Consider the following 25,321-nt stretch of genomic DNA (forward strand, 5'->3'; position numbering starts at 1 on the left):
GAGAAAGCAGTATTTGTCAACACATCTGACATAACATATAGTTAACAACTAACAGAATAGCAATCTCGCTGTAAAGTCGGTTATCAGCTTGAAGAGAACATTCAAGGGTTACTTGGAAGAGCGATGTAAGAAATGGTCAAGTGATTCTTTCCGACATTTGACTTTGGTCAGATGCCTGTTACTGTGACACCTAAAGAATCTGTCCTGTGTTTTCTGTGTCCCTGCCCTGACACTTTGGTCTCCGCCTTGTGGCTTTCATTGCTTCAGATTTAGACTGAGAAAGTCTAGTCTGTCCTGGTCCGTAATCAGCCAGAAAGGTTGGAGTTGAATGTCTTTGTGATTTGATTATCTACCCTTCTGGCTCATCAGCCATAAGCTGAACAGCTGGGGTATGCTTAATAGAGCAAGGGTTCAAAGCGTCTGTTTGATAGGGTAAAAACCAAGAATAAGATGCTGGCCAAATGCTCATTTTATTTAACATTGAGGAATTTAAACTTTTAGATAAGTTAGATCATGTTTCATTCAGATACACATACGGAGTTTATATATATATATGCTTCTCTAGACTTAATTTGAGTAGTCTGATGGCTACAGCAGTCAACATAAGTGATGTCTGAAGCCAGAGTCTAGTGTTAGATCTTCTCAGTGCAGTATTTTCTCTCTAAATAATCTAGATCAATTCTTCATGAGAACTGGTTCTACATCAGTTTTTCCGTTTGAGACATTGTTCTTCTGGTTGGATGGGTAGTATCTTGCTTTTCCAGAATAAGGAAAGGAAACTACTTAAACATCAGCATACGTAGGAACTTAAATAAGACAGATATACTATGTCATATGAAAATGTGAAAGATGAATGCCCATTTTCAGACCTTTTTTCTACAGTAATTAAAACAGGCAAACGGATGTTGATTTTCAGATTGGAGTAGGATTTATTTAGCACTTAACATTTTTACTCGGCTTGATTCCGTCACGTTATAATGAAAGTAGTAAGGAAAATCACATTGCTAAAGCCAGAGAACATCTTTTACAAGTCATAACCTTGTTACAAATTTCTTGTGTCTCTTGTAATCACAGAGTCTCTGACTGACAGAAGAAGATGCTTGGCAAATACAGAGATACAGTGTCTTTGCTGATATCTTACCAAAATGTTTATGAAAATGGAAAGCCTAACTTGCAAAAGTCTTACAAAAAAACTTCACCCAATATGAAAACATACTTCTGAATTTCAGCATATATTTTGAGCAAATTCATGTACAACGGGACTTTTGCCATCTCTCCAATTAACAAATAAAAATGCCTCTTCATTCTCAAATGCAAGTCCTCGTTTGCCGTGAAGCAAAGGCACGGGGTTGTGACCCAGGTGGGCCTGTCTTATACCACAACCAGTACTGAGAAGTAGGGTGTAATCAACACATTTTTACCTTTTGCCTAAAGAAATTTAGGTACTGTGAAATTTACTGTGTCCAGTTCTGAGCTCCCTGGTTCAAGAAGGACAGGGAACTGCTGGAGAGGGTGCAGCAGAGAGCCACCAGGAGGCTGAGGGGACTGGAACACCTCTCTTATGAAGAAAGGCTGAGGGATTTGGGTCTCTTCAGTCTGGAAGAAAGGGCTGAGGGGGGACCTTATCAACACTTACAAATACTGAAAGGGTGGGTGTCAGGAGGATGGGGCCGGGCTCTTTTCAGTGGTGCCCGGGGACAGGACAAGGGGTAACGGGCACAAACTTGAGCATGGGAAGTTCCACCTAAACTTGAGGAGGAACTTCTTTGCTGTGAGGGTGGCAGAGCCCTGGCACAGGCTGCCCAGAGAGGTGGTGGAGTCTCCGTCTCTGGAGACATTCCAAACCCGTCTGGACACGTTCCTGTGCCACCTGCTCTGGGTGACCCTGCTCTGGCAGGGGGTTGGACTGGGTGATCTCCAGAGGGCCCTTCCAACCCTATGATTCTATGAAATGTTGCTCATTCCCTAGTTTTAACAATAGGTTGTTTCTGATATTGTTTGTGGGGGAAGAAGAATATTAAGTACGTTTTCCTCAGTCCAAGAGATTTGAAAGGAGGCAACACAGCTGCCAGCACCTGATAATTATTGTATTTTATAGATATCCTTCTCCCCAGTCGTCCCAGATCTTGTATTTCTTTTCTGGTTGTCACACTGAGAACATAAATTCTTGTCCTCACATTGTCAAAACTGTAATTTATTACTTTTTTAGTGGCTTTATATTATAGCCTAAACCTGTCTCAGTGTTTGAAATCAAATTGCATCTGTTATCTTGAGTAGTGGAATTTTCTATAGATTTCAGGATCTATAAAGAAATACAACCAGGTAGTAATGACCCTTCGTTCTTTTCTCTACAGGTTATTCCAAAGGACTATAAAACTATGACTGCTCTGGCAAAAGCCATCTCCAAGAACGTGCTCTTTGCTCATCTTGATGACAATGAACGAAGGTATGAGGGGCTTTATGATTTAAAGGAATCTATAGCTTGTCCTGAGGACGAGGCATTATATTAAATTTTATCTCAGGGATCAGAACTGCACTCACTGATACATTTGTGCCACGCTAGATGCACCCTCTCACACAGGCATATTATGACAGAGGGTAAAATCACAAGCTAAAAAAGGGCAAGAACAGGTTAGAGTGTATTCAGACATATTTAATATTTTCAAATCAGCTGTGCCTGATGAACGTTATTCTAGGTTACTTAAGGAATTGACTAAAGCAATCTCAGAAGCATTTGTAGTTATTTCTGAGAACTCAGGGAAGATAGGTCAAGTGCTGGAAGAGTGGGAAAGAAAAAGCATAATGTCTACGAAGAGGTAAAAGAATTACATGTGAATTATTTTGTTCTTTGAAAAACTGGAACAAACAAATTATGTGTAAACACCTGAAGGAGACCAAGGAGTTCAGTAACAGCCAGTCTGACTTTTAGAAACTTGAAAATGTCTTCCTACAAGCGAGTAGCAAGTCTTGTAGCGAGGGAAGGCACAACAGAGGCAAAGCAGCTTGACTTCTAGTATCATTTTCGATATTAATGTGTGTGACAGTTTCATAAACAATCAAGGGCAACACGGCTTCAGTGAAACCACTCTGGAATCTATGCAAAACTGGTTGGATTGCCATACCAAATAGCAGTTATCAATGGTCCAGCATTCTAATGGAAAGACATATTGGAGCGTGGGAAGGGTTGGTCTGTTTTTCATCATTATTGTTATTCATGACCTCAGTGGTGGAACAGAGTATGAGTGTTGAATTTTTAGATGACATGAAGATGGAAAGGGCTGCTAAAACATTGGGAGACAACATTAGAATCCAGAATTATGCTGACAGGTTGCAGAAATGTTCTGATAAAAGCAGGATGGATTGTCACTGAGACAAGCGCAGAGAAGTATACTTCTGTAGGAAGAACACCTTTATAACTATAAGGTTGTTTTGCAGTTTTGGTAGTTCCTTGAAAAAGTATGCGGAGCTTATTGTGAATCATGGTCTGAACATTAGTCACTAATGTCAAGCTGTTTTGAAAATACTAACGTTTTACTGGAGTAACTAAACAGGAGAACATGCAAGACATGTCCTGGTGTTGGAAAAATTTCAGCTGGAACACAGTGTCCAGTGTGGGCACTGCACTTCAAGAATAAACAGTTGGAGGAAGTTCAGGGAAGATTGGTGGGAACGATCACAGAGCTAGATAATGTCACTTCGGAGGAAAGACTGGAGTTTGTTGGGCTGCAGAAGACAAGTCAGGGGCAGAGGGACACGATAATAGCTTATAATTGTGTATGAATAATGGTATATGAGGAATAAACTGCTGTGCGTGCCAAAAAATAAACAACAACTGATTTAAAATGCAGTAGGAAAGAGTCAAGTCAGATACTAGGAAGAGGTCTCTGACTGTTGGGTAGGTTGTGGAGTCTCCATGACTTGGGGTCATTAAGAACAGATTAGACTACGGTCTGCCAGGAATGACATCAGTAGTGTCAGTCCTGCCTTGCAGCAGATCGCGAAGTGATGTCGCCAGGTCCTTGCCAACCACACTTTTCTGTTCTTCTGTGGTTAGAAAGGACAAAGACTTTGTCAACACTCTGATGTTTTTAGTACTGGCAGAACATCAGCAGTGCAGGCCTTTGGTGGGGCTGCTCGCACGCTTTCAGGCAAAGCACGTTCCAAGTGTGCAAATTTTGGTCCCTCTTGTAGGCGTTTACACAGTTTAATTACTTTGCAATCCTAATTATTATGATATCACATTAGCATGCAGATTTCTGGAGTAATTAGAAGAGGATTAACATTGCACATTTCTTCTAGCTTTTTCACCCACAGCAGAGAATTCTTCTACAGAACTGCTATAAATCCTAGTTATACCATCGGCATGCCAATGTGACCGGCACTGAAAGGTTTTAGGGCTGGAAAAGGGACATTTCAGTAATACGTTTTCAAAGTAGGTTGAGAGAGAAGAACTGAAGGAAAAGTGCTTTTTCTTGCATTGTGCTGATTGTACATCATAGTCGTGGTCTCTCCTGTCCATTCCCCATGTCCCGTTTGCCCGTCTCAGCCAGCCTGTCCTGTTGTGGGTATGTGTTAGGAGGGAGGAGATGTGCACAGATTCCCACGTGTGCTGCAGGTGGGTTGTAGACTATCTGCTTTTGCAGTCCTCAAAGTGTGGTTTGACCCGGTCTATACTGTCTTTGCTGTCAAAAGATTTAGAAGCTTCTTGGTTTCTGGGTTGTGCGCTGGAGCATACTTGGCTATACACCACCTCCCTTGCTAAAGGATGTGTCCAGGTGCCTCATTCAAGCCCTGTGATGAGGACGGGGAGCTATTGCTGATGTTGGGAAAACAAAGGAACTCAACGGAAGGACACACACATTCTGCTTTTGCAGACAGGATTGCAATGAATGAGTAAATTGTTCTCTCTTTGCATTTTACTGAGCTCGCTCTTGACATGGTGCTGTTGCCCTTGTCTGGTTTCGTTTGTCAAGTGTGGAAAAGTCAGCAAATTGGAGCATACCATTGCCATCACTTCTAGTTTGCAGCTTGTAGGTGCAGATACATAGTTCAGTAAAGTGAGTGGTGTATGGCTTCTTTTGGGTTCTATCCTCCGGGAATGGTGGAAAGCTAGGTGAGGACATTTCATTTTCTGTGCTGCTGTGGTGGTGGTGGTGTTCATTTTCCTCAGTGCTTTCTACGCTGAAGACAGTATCATTGTTTCATTTAATTTCATGGTTGACCGTTCACCAAGATGTAGGAGGTGTTCAGGCGGCGGAAGGATGGAACCAGCAGGGCTTAATTCCTCATTTACAATGGATGACTCTTATATTTTTCCTTCTCCTCTGAAAAGATATTTCTGTCAATCTGCTCCATGGCTGTGCAGAGCACATGACTTGTGTTGCACTTGCTGCTTGGCAGCTGTGAAGGTCCTTATGTCTGACATAAACCCTTATTTATAAAGGCAGTATGTAGCATATTATCTCTGTGTCAGATATTCCATATGAATGATTAATTGCATGGGAAGTCATGCTGAAGTTAAGGTAAACAAGTATGTTTTTGCACTGGTGTCTGAAATAGTTTTGTTCAAGTCTTATTTTAGATAACATGTTTTCATGTGCCGTGCTTAAAAAAGGGTTGCCATCTATCCCATGCATGCACACACACGCACACACACGCTTACACGCAGTCTCTGGTGTAAAAATATACTGAAAAGTGCAATAAAAGTACTGATGCAGCTACAGTTTCCCTAAAAGCAGCAGAGCTAGTTATCAGCAACTTTTGCCAAACTTTTCATTTCCAGAGTCGCTGGTATTGTAAAGAACAGTGCAGCTCTGCACAGTGGTGTGCCAGCCCGCTGTCTTCTCCTGAGACGTCTCCATTGACTTCAATAAGATCTTGATTAAACTCTGGAGTAGGGTCCTGGTTCTCTCAAAGCCAGTGGCAAAATGCCCACTATCTGAAGTGGAAATGTGCTTTTAAGTGTTAGAGCGCTGCTGTTCTCATTTGCAAAGTCAGGAATGTGTGGCTTTTTAATTGTGTTTCCGCGCCTGTGCACCTGATGAGTATTTTCTGTGCGTCCTCCTTTGCCTAGACCTGGTCTGTTACACACACACTGACAACAAAACCTCCAGTTTACATGGATGTATCACATACTTATTCTCCAAAATTTGTTTAAATTGATGAGAAACTAGCTGTAAAAAGTTAAAGCAACATCAGGGCTTCACAAAATTAATTTCTTACTGTGCTTTAATAGGTATAGTTTGATTTTGATTGTTATTAAAACATTGCACATCTAACAAAAGTACTGGACTACGTCAAAATTTCTGTGAAATAGTCACAGGTAAGGTAAATGTTTATGAGCTGTGGGGAAAAGAGGGATGTTAATGGGGTGATGGGCTTAATTATAGACTAAATAGCTCAGTGAGTTGCAGAGACTACACGGATGTGTGTCTGTGTGCCTGCCTTTGGGCTCATCCTCATTTCTTGCCTTGCTATCAACCCAAGCTCACTTATGGTCCTCTCAGAGTAGCCTCCTGTCATGCGTGCTGTGATGGGGTTCACCGCCGTGGTTGGGACGCGTGGCAAAGCCCTTTCACTTGGTTCAGGCTTGTTGTATCTGCTTTGCAGTGAGGATGTGTTTAATGCCTGGCTGGTTGGGCTTGGGTTTTGATAGCGCTGTTATATGAACTTGCAGGTCCCTAGGCACATGTACTCTAACTTCTCTCTCCTCCTTTCCCCCACCTCATGTGAAGACATACTGGCTGGCTTATGTCCACATGGGGGTTTTCCCCTTCGTTCTGTGTTTCTCCCGTGACTCCACTCAAAAACTCTTGGAAGAGACTGCTCGAAGGGTTTTATTAGGTGGGCTGTGGAGCTTCTTAGTCAAGCGCAGATGTGAGGGCAGCAAGATCTTTTGGAAAAGCATAGTTCATACCGGTGTGCAAACATCATGCAGAAGCTGTGGAGATGACCACCAAGAGGACAGTTTTCCCAGGTAGAGAGCACTCCGAAGACCTGCTAGTTATGATCACTGCATGATCAGCAGCCCTGTGCCTGTCTGGTCCTAACTTCGTGCTCACCAAAGCCTCACATACATACACAAAGTCCTGCAAAATAGCTTCTTGTGGGACAGCTTTGAAAGAGCTCCTTGAAGCATAGGACATCTTATGATACAGAAGACAGCACCGTGCAAGTTGCGCACCCAGAAGAACTAGGAATTGCTCCGCACTGTCCAAGGATGAACAGTCTTGAGAAGAAATATTGGTGGAGATGGACCTACAGCCAGGTAAGAGGCATTCACCCTTTCATTATCCTGGGGAAAAGTGAAAAGGCAACCTTAACTGTGAGGGATTTTTGCATTATAACCATAAATTTATTTTTTATACATTATGTTATTTGCAACAGTTTGTCTTTAACATCAGTTGAGGGCAGGAGCTATCTTGTTTCTCTGCTCTTCGTTGCACCTGTGATCCAAGAGGAAGTCACAGCAAAAAACCAAATTAAATAAAATCCTTTATTATGTCGTTTGTACCTAATAAAAAGAGCTTAAAGATGAAATTAAAGACTTAACAGAAGTGCATATTTCAGAAAGTAGATCTGTCTTTGTCATGTCCCTCCAGAATGCTGGTGGGAAGTTACACTTAACACTCAAGCGTTGTGTTAGGTGGCCTGTGCTATAGATTCTAATGGCTGAATAAGGGAAAGAAGTTCCTTGCTGATCTTACTCTTCCTGGTTCCAGCGTGATCTCATGGTTCAGGTCCATTCTGAGGGCCCTTCAGAGTTTGCATAAACTTTCCCCCTTCTTTTGGTCTGCGAGCTTGGAGTTTTGCATGTGGGAGGAATGAGGAAGGCAGGGTGCGTCGTGCTGGTGCCCCCTCTGCTGCTTTGCTGTCGTTCGGTCAGCAGGCAGGAGGGGATTTCTGTCTGTGCAAAGATAGAATTACACCCAGAACTTGGCAGCATTTTATTTCCTCTCCCACTCTTGGATATCCAGCAGATTAACATCCTCTAAGGCTTCCTAGTTGTGAAATGGTGTGTAAAGTCAAAATTGGTGACAAGGGGCTAGTCTGATTGTCCTAATCTCTTCTAACCTGGCAGTGCAGCTAGTAAGAATTTTTATCGGTTCAGCATGTAATGCTGGAATACAAGTACGTCCACTGGGCTTTGCTCTGATGTTGAATAGTAAAGGGGGGAAAAAAAGGGAGAGATTGTTTATTTTCCGTCTAAATAAAGGATTAAAATAAAAGCTATTTTTTCATCATTTCATTGACAGGGTTTTCCGTCTCTACTGGATGGGGGCAGCCACTGAGAGGGGGACAGTGAGAAGGTTCAGAGGTGACCTGCTGTGGGAATGGAACTTGGACCCGAACCTGATGATTGTCAAGGAGGAGAAGAAAATATAGCTGAAGCATAACCAGTGGGTGAGAAAGCAGGACTGAGAGCAGCAGGAGTGTCAGTCCTGGTTCCAGGATGTCACCAGTGCCAGTCTGCTCTGACGGGAGTCACGAGCCATGTCTGTCACTCCCCGTTCAGAAGCTTGGTGGCCTCCTGACCACATAAAGCAGTGGAACGGTTAAACACTCACCATATCTGTATGTAAATGTTATGGAAAATTTATATGTAAAATCTACGTAAAACTCTTTCATCAAGGAGTAAAGAGAGCAGATAAAATTTTTAACACACACTTCCAGACTCCACTTTTGGTATTTTAGTTAATATCATAATTTTTACAAGCATTTATTCTTTATTGCTAACGTACAGGCAGCTGAAACGCCTGCAACAGCTTTCAGAATACTTTTGTGTATTTTATTACTTGGATTAATAATAAATTGGTTTGTTTGAACAGTAAACTAGTGTGAAACTGCTTTGGAAAGAAGAGTCAGGAAGCGGTATTTAATGCTTTTACTAAAGTACTGATTTCTAATAAAGGTGCAAAAATAGCGGTATTTAATGCTTTTACTAAAGTACTGATTTCTAATAAAGGTGCAAAAATAGCAACAACAAATGCACTAAACAGTAAACAAACCCGCTGTATTTATTACAGCAACACACAGTGTTGCATTTACTCTTGTGTGTTGCCTGCATGGCAAAGGTATGAGAATAAAGGGCATTTTTTATTTTCTGTGCTTGTCAGGGCCAAGATACAAAGATGAAAATTGGCTCTGGTGCTGGGCATGCAACCAACCAAGAGTTTTCTTCAAGCAAAAATTCTTACCCTTTCCCCAGCATCCTCCCAAACATTGTGGGGGGCAGATGCTACTGTGATACTGTAGATAAAATCGGAGGCAAGTTGTTGTAGATACCATCATGTTGCTGTTAGCATTTCAGAAAAATGTTCTCCTGCCTTCTTCCAAGTGTGTTTTAAGTAATCCGAATTCTGCAGTTCAGGCAGTTTTGTACGCCATGGTTGGTGGCAAAGTGGGGTCCTGCAGGGACATCCTGGGCATAAATATACGCTACTTGAAAGACATTAGTGTCCAAATGAAGACTTCCTCAGCATCGAGACACAATAACGTTCCTCAAATGTATTAAGGGCTGCCACAGAGGGCAAGTGAGTAATCATGTATCTGTGTCCCCTGAAGACAAAACATGAGAATTAGGATTAAATTGTACAAGATGGATGTAAACTAGACACGTGGTAATAATTTCTAGCAGTAAGGATACTTAAATAGATTGTTGAATCTATAATTGTTAAGAACAGGTTGGGCAAATCCCTTTGAACATAACTGAGTTTGTCCTCCGGATGGGAGAAGTCTCTGAGCTCTGTTTTTGTAATTCTCAGATCCTCAGTAGTGGGAAACGAGTGTATTCCTTCTCTATACATTTTTCTTTTCTCTTTTTTTGATCTATTTGAAGGGTTATTATTTTGCACATCCTCTGTTTTCTCAGCTTGATGAATCTAATTCTCCCGATTTTCCTTTGCAAACCAGGTTCCTCAGACCAATGACCATTTTTGTTGTTCTCAACTTTCTCCAGTTGGTCCACATCTTTCTTCTTTCTTTATATTTTTCACAGCAAGAGGATATTGTTGACTCCAACTTAGCATGTGATCACTGGAATCATTGGATCCTTTGCTGCAGAAATGCCGTCTTGGCAGTGAATCTTCATCATGTATTTATGCCGTCGGTTATTTCTACACAAATATACTTAGCTGGTGTGTCTTTCTTGAAAGTATATCTATTTTCTCAGACCATTTCTTCAATTTGTAATCATTTTACGTCCTAATGTTTTTTGAAGTGCTTGCAGCTCCTTTACAGCTAAGTATTGTCTTCAAATTCAGAAAACACACCTTTTGTCCGAGTCATTATTGATTTGGGTACTTCTTTCAGTACAGGCATAATCTAACATGAGAAAAGTGGTTTTCCATAGGTGACAGATGAATTTTAGTTTTTGTCCTGCTGATCTCATATTAAAATATTCTTGAAACTTCTAGTGATTAGTGAATTTCAAGGACATTATTATTGCCCTAAGCTTTATTCACTTCTGCATAATACCATGTTTTATTAAGGCACTGGCTACAGGCCAGCTGGAAAGCCTCGCATATGTGAAAGAAACCTAAGACGGCACCATTCAGGAGCACGATATTTTAGAAACAGGATGCCACAGCTATGACATATTCATTACACATCCTGTATTTTCCTCGCATTTGTAACTTAACTCTTTTGTTAAAAAACAAACACAGATCTAGCTTCTGCCTGTGCTTCATATATGCCTACGGTGTACAGAACAGTGCAAGAAAAATTCCCTTCCCGTGATACTGCGTTAGTATTTCTGTATCTCCAGGAGTCCACGTTGTGCTAAGACCACAGGGATGTTAAGCGGGGTATCTACCCTGCCAGCTGTAGGCGTCAAGGTTAGCTGGTGCTCAAAACACCTCAGTTGGGAGCCTTAGGGTATGGTTTCGCCATTGATTTAAGCCAAATTCTGAGCTGATACCAAAGGAGGAAGTAACACAGCGAGTGCCACACCTTGGCTGCATGTTGCTGTTGCTCTCGTGGCGGCGGTTAGACGATCAGCCGTCTGAAAAGTGATCCTCCCCCGAAGGGTTAGTTTTCAGTCGGATCAGGCCCTTCCTCCCACCCTCTACCTGGCTGCAGAAGCACTCCGGCTCGCCAAAGGAGGAGAGGGCAGGGCAGGACCTCCCCTTTTGGCAGCAGCAGGGGCCGAAATCAAATTAAGTGATGGCAAAACTGCATCTTAATTTCCCTTACGAGTCATTGGACCAAGTCAGAGGATGGAAATAGATGGCGTGGATACCTCTATAATGAGCTATTGTTCCTTGCCAAGAAAGCTGGACATGTGGAGCTAAGCCACTCAGAACATGAGAGATGAAAAGATCCCTGGAGGTGTCCAAGGCCAGGTTGGATGGGGCTTGGAGCAACCTGGTCTAGTGGGAGGTGTCCCTGCCCAGGGCAGGGCGGTGAAACAAGACGGTCTTTAAGGTCCCTTCCAACCCACACCATTCTATGATTCTATGATGTTAGGATTTTTTGTGACCTAAGCGTTGGATGGTTTTCTTCCCCCTGCTTTTTGGGGTAGCCCAGAGAGAGGGGGATCACAGCATCCCCCCCATGTGCCTTGTGCAGGGTGCACAGCGGAGCAGGCTGCGTCCTGTGAAGCTTTGCAAAGCATGAATGTCCCATCTGTGCTGGAACTCCGGGAGATGGCCAGCAGACCGTGGTAACTTGAGGGCAGAGGAGATGGATATGTACAAGTTATGTCTGTGTAAGAGATTTGGTACCGAAGAGGCTGGTGCAAAACCTCTCTGTGTGGGAGACTCTTTTCTGATCATCAGTGGTGTTAGATGATTAGCCTGTCCTTTGAATTCTAGGCGTAAGCAACCAAGAAGAGGAAACTCATCTCTCAAATCAACCAAGGAGTGCCAAACAAAGCTTTCCCTCTTTGGATAACACCAAGGTATTTTCCAGGTAAACTGCCTGGAATCCAGCTTTTCTTTGTGCCTTTTATGCCTTGTTTATGGCCTCCGTTCAGCACGGTGTTTAACTCTGCTGTTCCGTGGGCTTGCTATGGATGTCAAAGGAACTATTCATGTGTTCAAATAGGAGCACATTCAGTCCCGCTGAATTGGAGCTTGCCAATGAGGAATACTACTTAAACTAGAAAAAGTTATGGATTTTGGAGACAACAGTCATCTGGCAGCAGAGATGGAAATGAAACCAGGTAGAATTGCCCAGCCGTTTGGAAAATAAATGATCCAATTCTCCATTCAAGGATTAGCCATGAATTTAATGCTGACTTTATTTTCCAGTACATCCATCTCATTTACTCAAGAATTATCGTCTTTAATTACCATTGTGGTGCCTGCAGGCAGCAGTCTCTAAATTAGTTATGCAAAGTTCTGCGCTCAGCAGTCATCCGCAGATTGTATCTGCTTTAGTATCAATCCCTTTACAAGAGCCTGACAGCTACAGACTTTCTACTAGGGATGTACTTTTTGTGATGTCAATATTTGGCCTGGTAGATAGGTTATTCTCTTAAACATAACTAAAAGCACACACATTTGGTATTTATGGATATTTTTATCTTGAGAAACAAATCCTGTCAGTTCGTAGCTTTTTAGAGGTCGTGATTCACCCTCAGTGTTTTGTTAGACAGTTTATATTCTTCGTCACAAATACTAGCGGCGCCATTCCTAATGGCAGTTATTTTTAATTCTGCATAAGTGGTGGTTTACATATGGGCAGTATGTCACCCGTTCTGAAAAACAGAGTTAAAGCGGAGAAGTAATTTACATAAATCCTTTTTAGATCTAGAAAAAATAGCCTGAGACAAATAGTATTCATGCATGCTCGTGAAAAAATCTTGAGTCTAAACTTATCTCTCTATATATAAAATAGAAAAATTAAGACTACTGCTGAATTTAATAGGCCTTGTAAAATTTTTCTGCCGCTGCAGTATATATGTGACCGTGCCTTTGTGTGCTGCTTTACACAACAATTAGTTGGCAGTGGCTCTGAAAAGGCATTACTCAATGCTAAGGCTTTCCAGAATTAAACACAAAGGTTGGATAAAAGAACATCCACTCTTCTCAGCAAGTCTTTGTCTTCTGCATCAGAGCAGCTGGAAGCAGTAATTTGTCTTTGAGCGTGGACGAACAAGGGTTTATTTCAACTAAAGCTCTTTAAAATGATGCTTCCTCCCCCCCCCCCCCCCCCCGAAGGGCTGTAGGTAACCTGTCAACAGTTACTCCTACTCTAATAAGTCTTCATTAGGTGACTGATTCCGCAACCTTGCACGGCTTTGAAAGCCTTCGTCTCTGGAAGTGGGAGTATTACCGGTACCGGTACTGGAGGATCAACTGTGTGATTAAGTTGCTTAGTTGTGCATTTAGAAGAGGATGTTCAAAGAGCTTGGAGGAACTAGATATTCACATTGATTGATATATGGTGGGAAGCGAACATTTAACTCCTGTAAGGTTCTTGTGAAAATCCCTGTCTTGCGTTCTGAATGGTTAGACCTGTGCCTTTCCATTAGGAGATGACATCTGCTTAGTAACACCACGTTGGGAAAGACAGAAAGAAACCGACCTTCAAACAAAAAATAATCTATAATACTACCGGGTTTAGCGGTGGGTTTTTTCCTTATTGAAAGAGAGGATTCAGCTCAACAACCAGATGAAATTTCTCTGTCATTCCAGTGCACTTAATGGAAATAGCAAGTGTAAGTCATTTGACTGTTAGGCTGCTAACTCAGTTTTAATGAAAAAAAATCTGACAAACCCAAACAGTGATTTAGTTCTTGTTTTACAAGTTCCTTACTAAAGACTTTGACCTGAAGTACATCGCATCTTGTGAGGTAACAGCTGGTCTACCATTGTCTTCGGAAAAAAGTAACAGTTGCTGAGATTTCAAGAAACAAAGATGGTCTTTGAATCAACTGGAACAGCTGTAAGAGACTGACACACCATGCACTGTCAGCTGCTAAATTCAGATATTCAGACTGCCCGGAGCAGGATACTTTAACCCTTTGACACCATCAGATTCCTCTTCTCACTGTTTTTCTTCTTGAAAAAAAGGCAGAAAAATAAATTGGGTTTTTCAGTTTGCCTTTTGCTTTCAGAAATTAAAAAAAAAAACAACAACACAAAACTATCACTTTCTTTGTATGGATTTTTTTTAATATATTTATTCAACTTCTCATTTATAAGCAAGAGAAGACATGCTTGTCGGCAGATGAAATTTGCATTAGAAAAGTGTAACACGCGCCTCTGTGCGGTGCATTAAATAGAAAATATAACAGTGCGTATCCAGAAAGCGGCATCCGATGCTATTTTAAGGCACTCAACATCTTCCCGGTTTTGTATGTGGGGAGTATTTAGTTTAACGAAGCAGAATGAAGGTGAATTGATCACGTCTGGAGGGGAAAGGCGGGCGATAGTGACAGTCTCTTTAACAGACAGAGGCATGTGAGATCCAAAAGCTGGTGGCTGAAGTTGGGCACATTCAGACTGGAAAAGTTTAGTTTTTTCTTTTAGAGTAATCAGGGAACAGATCCATAATTTAAATTAGCTCGGGATGTGGCAGATTTTCCATTGCATGAAGTCTTCAGATCAAGCTTGGCTCTCCGCTGTTGCTAGTTCTTGCAGCACTTTCTGAGCTGCTCCAGAATATTGTGGTTTTATTTATTTTTTTTCAAAGATGGCAAAATGTGATGACATGAAAATTTATTTCAGTTAACGAAGAGTCAGCAACCATCTCTTGTGAACAAAACGCTTGTATGACTTCGGTACGCCTGAAAGCCAAGCAGTTAGAACTTGGAGCCTGCCTGGTTTTTGGATGCCTGAAATAGGCACATATTGGGTCTCCTGCTAAACTATTGTTGTAGTTCAATTACAAAGGCCGGGATGCTATTCAGGAGGCTCTGAGATTTTGTAGGCTGTGCTAGATAGTGTCAGGAAAGCTGTAGTTGCCCTTGCATCTCTGTATCGGCTGGCTCTCGGTGCTCACAGCGTGGCTGATCTTCCTGCTGGTGGAGAATGTGGAGCGCCCAGCGAGCGGCACCCCGAGCCCCCGGCTCTGCTCTCGGTGAGATGACGAGACTGGTGTCTCGGCACCGAACACACTGTTTTTTGCCCAGAGAGCCATGCTGGCTCAAACTTGCTCCTGAGTGATTTACTTCAGTATTTCCAAGCAGTGCATAGCGATGCCTTCTTCTAAAAACTCTTTTACTGGTCACGTATAACCTACTGTCTTGTGCCGTGTGCTCCTGGCTCCTGATCCTGCGCCATCTGAGCAACCTGATCTAGTGGGAGGTCTCCCTGCCCAGGGCAGGGGGGTTGGAACTAGATGATCTTTGAGGTCTCTTCCAACCCTAACAATTCTATGAACTAAGATTTGACAATTATCATCACAGTTTGCAGAATCAAGTTTAGTTTATTCTTCTGTTTGTGGGTAGGACAGCCTGAAAAAAGTAGATTTGTGTCATGACCCCGGAGGATTTGAAAGTTCTTTGCTAATGTGAATGAATGTCCACCAGTAAAGGCTGAGAGCCAGAGAATGATTTTCCAGATGCGATAATTGAGGTAAGCAGAATAAACTGCGCAATCTAGAGCTTTACTTCTCATTAATAGGAAAGCACTTTACTGTCCTGATAGTCTGTTTTATATTTCTACAAGGTCCGTGTAAAGGCTAGACCTCCTGACATCCCTCTCCATTTTCAGTGAAAGACCAAGTTTGCTGTCATGAAGCCAAATTCCAGCTCAGGTTTCCACAACTTTGTATTCTTCATATGTCTGATAGTCTGTGAGATCTCTTTGTCATGAAAAGTCAGGGAGAAACAAGAGAAACAAAACAACAGATTTACATATTTTATGAATTGAATTCTGTCTTTTTTTATTCTTTGTTTAAAAGTCTTGTAAGAAGACTTTGCTGCTACCTTTGAAATGCTCGCCCTTCTTGTCCCTGCCAGAGTCACGTCATGATCTTATGACCTGGGAATTACTTTTTAATATCCAGAAACAGGCCTTAGCCTCTTGATATCCTGATAATTCCCAGAACAGCCAACTGAACCTTCACCACGATGGACGGGATTTGTTATGTTAAAATATCGTAGCGGTGCCCCGATTCCCAGCCCTGACAGTTTCATCACCGCACTTGACCCGTGTTCCTCGTACAGCTGCTTTCTGCAACGTGGTTACAACATCGATGTGCATTTTTCTTTGCTTTTAGAAACTTCGTTTAAAATAGTCATTTGGCGCAAGTTGTGTTTCGTCCAAGTTTACTTGCTGTTCCTTGATGGTATGTCGCGTGTCATGTTTCCTCTCTTATTTATTAAATCCCGTGCTTTGACTAGAACTTATTTCCAAGACTATGCAATTAATGTTCTATTATTAGAACACAGGGTTTGATTCCTTGACAGGTTGACAAGAGCTTCGCAGCACTTTGCAGGAACAGCCCTCCCTAATCAAAACTGTCCTCAGCAACGTCAGTCGGTTTACCCGGGTGCTAAAACACGGCTGAAATCAAGCTGCTGAATTGCTTGGGAGATGTGTTTGTGGCATCTGGGATTTAAATGTTCTCCTTTTCATGCTCACCTGCCCTCTGGCACCGGTGGTCCTCTGCGGAGCAGGAGCCTGGTTCAGGTCTGACCCCTTCCATACATCTCCTAACGGAGGTCTTCAGAGATTCCAACATCTACCAAGTTTTCTTGGCCATCATATATATATAGGCTCATGGTCATCCAACTCTGGCATTTTTTGGTAATAAGTAAATTGCATTTAGACTAGAAAGACAATAAACCTACTAATTTGGTGCACCTTGGCATCTCCCTTATGTTGCAGGGTGTTTTTCACTGGCTTCTGAGTGTTTTCATTTACCGCGCTCTTTGGCTCTGGGACTCCCTTCCCTTTCTGGTTTAGGATTTTAGCCAGATTCAGCACTTGGGATCTGATCTTCACTGTAATATGTTCACTGTAGGCTCTTCGTAACTACCTGGGCTATATAACATTATGTCAGAAAATTTAGATTTCTTTTGCAGTGGCTTCCTATTAAAACAATTGCCTGACGAATACGGTTATTGTGAATGTCAGTGATGCGCATTTAGAATAGTTTCATTTTCAAAGGATGCTTTCATGGGAAACAAGGTTAAATTGTGTGGGAACAATGGAGATTCTGCAAACAGCTCTAATAGGTGGTTCCTTTCTTCCTTTCCAGTGTGAGAAATCAGATTAGAGCACAAGAGATACAGGGAGGAAAAGAAAATAGAGACTTATGTAGTTCTTAGACTCCAGAACCATGTGCTTAAAGCCCCCGGGTGAAATGATGAACAATTCATGCGAAGGTTACATAGAGCTTATTTCCACTAAACGTCTCCACATTTCTTGTTTATCTGTTTTATTTGTTTTGTTGCTTTGTTCTGGTGCCGTAGTGACACCCTCTGGCAAGGGCAGGGCAGTTTCATTGCCATTAATTGGGGACCCATCTCCCGGGAGAGGCATCGCCGTACCCTGCGCTTCCCTCCCCTCACGGCCGCTTTGCCTCAAGACTGAAAATCACACACGGGAAAGTTAATTCATGTGGTACATGAACGTGATGGCTAATTGATGCAAATTAAAGTGCTGTGTAATAAATAGTGTTGGGCAGCTTTTTTTTTTCGGGTGAGCAGCTTGAAAAGTCTCCCTCTGCACTTAAATTAATTTGTTTCCATCACCTCTAAAGCAGGTTTTTCTCTCCGGGAACGCAGGCTCTGGGCAGCTGCTCTGCCGGCTGCGCGGCTCGCACCGCAGCGGGGGTGACTCACCCATCCCTTCTACCTCTGAGATAAAATAGGTTTTGAAGGATGGAAAAGCTGCTGTGAGTTGTCTGCGTACTGTCAATTCTGTATTTTGCATTGGGAATGCTTTTTATTTGTGCTGATTTACACTATGGGTCACAAAATGCCACCTTCTTGAAATGTTTTCCAGGCAGTATAATGAGAGAAAGCAGTAAGCTCTTGAGGCAGCAGGGACAGGCAAGCGGGGCGGCTGAGGCTCGGAGAAAGGCATTAAGATGCCTAAGCCCCAGTAAAATCAAAGTGTTGGGGAATGCGTAACGTTTTCTGTTGGATCTAGATCTGTGTCTCGTTTTGATAGGGAACTTTGTGCCTGGATGACGGAGTGAGGGCTGCAGTGGGACGAGGCTCTGTGCCGGGTGCTCACCGGCTTCTCAGCCTGAACCAGCCCAAATGCAGGGATTTGGCTGCCAGACTCCTTCCAGCACCCAGGAGAAGCTGAAGGCTGGTTTGTTGGTGGAGAAAGCTCCGTGCAGAAATGGGGAATGGTGGTTCTGGGGTGGGAACCTTCACACTATTGCTCTGTCCCGTAAGCAGGGACCCAGCTGGGGACTCGGAGCTGGGACACAGGGACTTCCCAGCTTCATGATGAAATGTGAAGGTCTGGCTCAGCTTCTGAAAGCAGCCGTGGTTGTCTCTGCCACCTGGGGTCACTGTGTTCAAGGTTATTACAGAGGAGAAGTATAAAGTAACAAAGAAAATATAAGCCATAAAAAACATACTTCCAACTCATAACCCCTGGAGGCTAAAACTGAGATTGCCGTAAGTATACAAATTACTTGAAATTTTTATTGTGGGTGAAAAAATGAAGCCCCGTATTTCAGTGTGTAAACAGAGTCTGCTTTAATGGGTCAGAGATTTGTATAAAGCAAGAGAAGAACTACCACAAGAAAAGCATTATCTCTTGTAGACCTTTTCTCATTGCATTTGGTCTGAGCTCTTCTACCTGTTGGTTCCTACGGTGTATTACAGCTGGCTTTAAAGTGCTTTGTAGCAGTGTAATTTTGTGGTTGAGAAATCTCCAGCGGTCTTGACGCTGATCTTGTTTACAGTGGAATTACTGCACATGTCTCAGTAGCTTTTTATGTTATTTACACCTGTGAGATTATAGGTGAGTCTAATATATATTTTGAATCTGCACCCGTCTTACAGAATTTCTTGTTCGCTGTTATTTAAACCTTTGTCTCAGCTAACCCCACATGATATATTATGTACCTGCAGTGCTTCTTAAAAGCACTTTAGCTGAATTTTCAAGCTGGCTGGGCTTAAAGTTGTCAAAATACGTATTTATGTTAAAACTCCTCAGAATGCCGTGTGGATGTAAGTCTTTCCGCGGAGGTGAGAGAGAAAAGGCTGGTCGTGTGCTGGGAAAAGAGCATCTCCAGAGGATGCAGACGGTGCCTCAAACCCCATGTGTCGCTTGAGCAGCACCCGCAGCGTGGGCTGGACGCCCCCCATGCTCTTGGAGAGCCCCCGCGACCAGCAGTGCAGGATTGCTGCCTGCTAGCCTGAAAGGCAAAGCCAAAGCAGTAAGGCGCAGAAACCCTTTTCCCACTCTTTTCTGTTCTCAAACCCTTTTGCAAAGACCTGTAGGTACCCAGAGAACCTATTTCTCCTGCTGTACCTGGCCGCTGGGTGGCCTCCACTAGAGCTGAAGAAGATAACGTGCATCTTCTTTGTTTTCTCAACTAAATATTGCTGAAACTTCTAGATAACAGGGCTATACAAGACACTTCATGAAATTCGGGCTGTTGTTTAGTATGGGAAATCGGTAAATGGGTATTTTGACCCTTTTTTGTCATTACTAATTAGAAATTATGTGTATAATTTACTTAATGCTGTTGTTGATGTATCTGTGCATCCGATTAGATAAGAAATACTTTGGCGACAGGTATGGCTGAAGGAGAACAGGCTGGTGAAAAGAGCGTTGCACATCGCAGTGTTTCTTCTGTGGCTCTTTGCAAATGGAAATCAGCCGTTCTTTGCAATACACGCTTTGCAATACAATACTTTGCAATATATATATATATATAGAGAGAGATAGTAAGAATTGCCTTACTCCTGTGCCTTTTCAAATGGACTTTGCATCACTGGCACCGCCTCCAAATGAAATTATTTAGCATCCTTCATAGTTGCAGTCTTTAAAGCATCTGCGAGGGCCGCGTTGTAGCCCTATTATAATCAGTATTCTTTGGAGTAATTCGTTACTTACAACATCATGAGGTCAGAATCAGAACATTATGTTTTCATCTCTTGTCGTGAGATAGCTCCTCATACAGGGTATCATGCTGCTGTACACATAATTAGTGCTATATAAAGAATATAAATTAACATGTTAGTTTTGATGGGAATGTTGATGAGGTTGGAAAGGCATCATTAATATGCTCAATAGTGCAAAATAATACTTCTGATTTTAGCTTCCTTTGCTTTTCCTTTCAACTAGTTAAGCTAAAAATACGGCACAGCTGCTTTCCCTTTACACACGTGGAAATGTGTGGAATGTGAAGTGAGAGGGAGAATTGCAGCCCTTTGGGTGGGAAAAGGCGATGTTGGGTGCTGAGACGCCAGTGCCGTGGCCCGGCCTCGCAACGGGGCTGAAGGGAGGGCTCGGTGGTGCCGCTTGTTGCTGTAGGGACTGGGAGGACTGGGAGGACTGGGAGGACTGGTCCTCCTGCCACAGCAAGCAGCGTGCAGCGGGCTGGGTTTGTTACTGGTTGGTGATGTTCAAGACAAAGTGTTAACTCCAGTTGGAGCTGCCAACTGCACTTTCTCCTGCCTTGTTTTAAGCACTGTTGAACTTGCGCAGTCCCTCCAAAGCACGGCGTCTCGCCCTCGCTGACTGCTCCCAATGGATCAGATAGAAGATTAAGGCAGTAGTAGCAGATTTTATGGATGTAAATCAATACTCATTAATGACATCTAACTGCGTTAAGTCTCAGGAGAAGGGAGAATCCAGCTGCAGGATCTGATCTGTAGCTTGACAGAAAGTCTGTGCAGGAGAGCAGCAGGAAGGGTGAGTGGCAGTCAAAAGCAAATGACGGAAAGCGTCGGCAAGTATATTTATATTAATAATAGTTGACTCTTACAAGGTGCTCTTTGCCTGTTGTGCTTTGGGCTTTTTATTTAGACGGGTAAGTAACCATAATCTATGTTGAACACCGTTTCGATATCCTTTGCTATTGTGGCTGATGAATAGAATTACAAAGTGAGTATGTGATCCTGAAAGTGGATCTATGCAAACAAGCTCTTGGAATCTGGAGGAGCCCAGTGGACGGCAGCGGGAGTGACTGCGGGCAGGAGGATTAATCGATATTAAATTGGCGGCCAAAGTAAAGGAGCTGTGGACTGGGAGCAAAACAACAGAAAATATTGGTAGGAGAGAATTACATTGGGCTCTTAGCTAGCTTTTTTGTAAAACTAAGTCAATCAGAAATTCACTAATTAGTTTTTACAAATTCTGGGAGCGGTTTAAACTTGTCTGCTTTTCATAATTACTGGAAGTCTCACATAAAACAGAGTATATTTCTAATGTGATTGAATTAATGTTTTCTTGTTCCTGGAGTCTGCGTTTTCCTTCCCTTATTTTGGTTGATTTAATACGCAGGAGTATAATATCACATCAGCGCAACATTGCGGAGATGGCAAGTACATGACATTAAAACCTGTATAATTTCCTAACTGTCATTTTTGAAAGTTTCTGTTTTTTCTTTTGGTTTTATTAGCGTTTTTTAGTTCTTTGCTCTCTGATTGAGCCTGTTGGTAGTAGGGTGACCCAGCTTCCCAGTCCCAGAGGCATGAAAAATCAGCATAATTAAAAGTCATATCTTAAAGCAAGTTTATAACAGCTTGCTTTTCTAAAATGCAAATGAGATATGAGAGAAGACTCACCCGTGTTTGCAATGTATGTTGCTTGGCAAAATACATCTATTGCAATTGGAGATTGGTAGGATATTGCAGTTACTTTTACCGAAAACTCAGGGTTTAAGTCACAGGACATTTTTAGTTCCTTACTGACATTATTGATTATAATTTCTGGTCAACTTGGATTCTCTTCCTACCTCCGTGTCCCTGGTACTCAGAGAGATGCCACTCTGCCTTTCTCTCTTAAATCCATCAGTTTTACATGCTGGTGATTTTCCAATTTTCTTCTCCTCCCGGCCCTCGGCACTGCCTTCCATCTCTCTTCCACTTTGCAATTTCTGATTTATTTCTGGCATCTATTCAATTTCAGAAAAAAAAAATCATTCTAGCCTGCGAGTCTTGAAAGGCAATATAAATTCCATTTTTATCAACATTCGTCAATTAAAATCTGATATTACCAAGCCTGTTTATGAATAACTTGCCTGTTCCACACTGACGTTGGTAATACCTTATACCATCCATTCCATATCTGTAACACTTTCGTGTGGCAGATGAGGAGAGACGTTTCTGTGAGACTATGTACATTTACAAGTACAGAAATAAAAGCCGTTGCCTGCACCCCGGTGTCGCACTCACTGTGTGTCTGCTCACACTTAGGCACACATGTGTGGAAGTTGCTTTGGAAGATGAACTTGACCATGAATGAATATCTGATAAGATGTTAAACTGAAGCCTGAAATCTGGGCTGATCTCTTGAGTTTTGGTTCAAGGCCAGGTTCTGGAAAATGATTTGAGTTCCAATTCAGGCAAAATCCCTTGAATATGTTTTTCTGGCAATATTTTTGAGAACAGCTGATCTTTTCACATTTTTTCCATTTGGGTTAGAAATCTTGAGAGAGTAACCAAGATGCCACTGAAATACTGCTGTTTGCTGCTTGTTGGAAGGAAAATGCAGCCCCTATACACGGTGCCATAATTTGGGCATTTTCCTCTGGTGTATCTCAAGGCTCTAGATGATAGATAATGGCATTAAGGAGAGCGAGTTGAAGTTAATTGCAAAGCATTGCTTATTAGGTTTGAAAGAGATATAATGATGGGGCATTCTAATTTCTTAAGACACTGATTAATATAACAGCTACAGAGGAAAAACTGGCAGTGAGCATGTTTCTAGGGAGTTTGCAGGATTGCTGGTTTATGCATTTTCTTTTACAGCCTACACAGTTGGAGATAATTCAGAATCTTACTGTTTAAGAGAAAGCCAAGTATCTAAAATCTTGTGACCATATTTAGGGATGGATGAAATGTTTTGGTTAAAATAGCTCACACTCCCCTACACATGCCCGTATTTCTGTCCGGTCTTCAGAGCGGGGAAAGGAGGGAAGAGGGAGACCTCAGAGATCTCCTTTGCCTTTCTTTTAATCCGTCCGCTGGGTGTTAATGATCTCACGCTGCTTGTTCCACTGCCCAGGCGCTGCCTTCCCTCTTGGCCTGGCTGAATCACCCAGTGCCTTTCCCAGTTGCTGTATTCACCCACAACTCTATTTCGGTTCAATCCTCCTGTTAGTTGAAGCTGGGGAAATGCTTTGTGGCGCAGGTTTGTTCTGCATCTCATCCAGCATGATGCTGGGCTGTGCCAGGTAGGGTTGTCTCCTGGCGAGGGTGGAAGAATAAGGGGAGAATTCAGAAGATATGGGAATGACAGCATTGTTGGGGGTCACATCTTTTATCTCGCTGTCCCGCTGGTACTGACCTTTCCTAGTTACTGTCATTCCCCGTCCATCCGTTTGGATAAAGGCTATCTGCATCTCTGGTGGAATGTGGAAAATATGGGGAGGGCTCGTGCAGTTTAAAAAAACCTTTATTAGCAGACAGACTGAAAGCTAGAGAAGGACGTTTGGTGGAACAGTGAGAAAGGCAGACCAAGCTACCTCTGTAATAATGAAATTCTTAGGGTATTCTCAGACAATGCGTTCCCAGTATGTACCAGGACATACAGCATTACCCATGGCTGTGCCAAGAGCAGAGCTCCACACATCTCCTGGTAGTCAGTAACTCAGCACAACACGTGCACTTAGACGGATTCTCCGGCTCGAATTGCAGTCTAGAGGGTGCTCGAAAAGCTCCTAAAGCAGGCAAAATTTAACAGGCTTCAGCTACATAGGAGGTGGATTCTGAAAGCTACCAGTGGCAAAATGGAAGATTGTTTTTGAAGAACAAGATGTCTCATTCCTGACCCCGTCACCTCCCGTGCGAGCCAGAGGAGAGCAGTGATGCCAATCCAATAGGCATGCTCAGCAGATGTCCAAGGCTCTGGTTTATATCCAGTGATACTAAAGGTTGTTTATAAAGGCAAGACGTTATTGTTTTGAGTGTTTGGCACTGCCTCTCATCTTTTAAAAAGTTGAGAGGAACAAATCTGATGAGGTTTCCAGCTCTTTGGTCTCGGTTACAAGAGCAGGCTGTCAGAAATCAGTGAGCCGGCTCTGACCGAGAGCCGGCACTTGTTTTACTCTTCGTTGCCCTGCTGGGAAACAGCTTTTTGCTCGTCCTTGGGAATCCGGTCGGAAAGGGCTCCCTTGAATCATCGAGTTCAGCCATCTGATGCTGTAGAAAACCATGTCATATGATCTCTCAGATAACCTACACGAAGATATTTTTATTTTCTCCAGTTTATTGGGCTGCAGTTGTTGGAAAGCTGCTCCATAACACTACTGTTCCCATGGCAAGAGAACATCTCATTTCCAGACTAAATGTTTATATGTGTTGATTTTTCATGCCCTCATTGTCCATTAGTTAAAATAACTTTTTCAACTCTGATGTTCACCCTTACCCTTGCCTCTCATCTCTATGTATTTATAAATAAAAAGGATATCTGCTCTTTGCTTGTTTTTCTGCTGTAAATGATTCCAACTCTTTTCTTCTTTTATTAAAGATAGGCTCTCTGTTACACTTATCACCCCAGAATACCTTTTTTTACATCTTTTTGAATCAAATGCATCTTGTTTCTTTGTTTCTTTTACACATGGTTGATTAGAATTGTGCACAATATTGAAGTGATGTTATTTACAGAAGTGCTTTTACAATGGGATTTCAATGGCAGTTTTACAACGGCAACCCGGTTTGTAATGATATAGGGTGGTTTTGCTTTTTTCCCAGCCAAGGGTAAAAAGGGTATCTTACAGTTATCCAGTGATTTAATAAATTCAGACTGAAGTAGAAATTGTTGCTATAACTTCAAGATGCATGGCCTTTCATGTTAGATTACTGAATTTCATTCCAATTTTATTACTTCAGTCATCAAAAGCATCCATTTTTCCCCTGTGATGCTCTGTGCAATACCCCCGGACACGGCATCTCCACTTCTTAAGACTGGGCCTTGAAATAGTCTTACTAAAACTACCTCTGGGCTTGTTCTTCCACTTCCAATATCGACTGTTGTCAATCTGCCTTAAATCATTGCCTTAAACACATTATGGGTCTTCTTCCTCATCAACTTTCCCATTTTAACCAGCAGTTTACCTTGTAGCGCTGAACACGCTTCCTTGAAGAACTGATTGATTTATTTTGTCCAGAATATCAGTTATCAAATAGTGGGAGAGGGCAGATATTGCAGCGTGTCTCATTTTCCAGTTACCTCTCTGACTTTCATTATTCTTGCCTTCAAAATTTGTTTTTAAGCCTTGCATTGCT

General features: G+C 42.4%; 1 protein-coding gene across 2 annotated transcripts in view; it reads left to right on the top strand.

The window, feature by feature from the left end:
- The window catches only part of PRKAR1B (protein kinase cAMP-dependent type I regulatory subunit beta), a 100,383-nt gene that overhangs the window by 16,426 nt on the left and 58,636 nt on the right, over window positions 1-25,321 (top strand). For both annotated transcript variants that reach the window (XM_063343908.1, XM_063343909.1), the window contains exon 4: window positions 2,355-2,446. In XM_063343908.1, coding sequence (XP_063199978.1) covers window positions 2,355-2,446 — 92 coding nt within the window. The remainder of the gene's footprint in view (window positions 1-2,354; window positions 2,447-25,321) is intronic.

Source organism: Chroicocephalus ridibundus, chromosome 8 (genome assembly GCF_963924245.1).
Source record: "Chroicocephalus ridibundus chromosome 8, bChrRid1.1, whole genome shotgun sequence".
Taxonomy (NCBI): domain Eukaryota; kingdom Metazoa; phylum Chordata; class Aves; order Charadriiformes; family Laridae; genus Chroicocephalus; species Chroicocephalus ridibundus.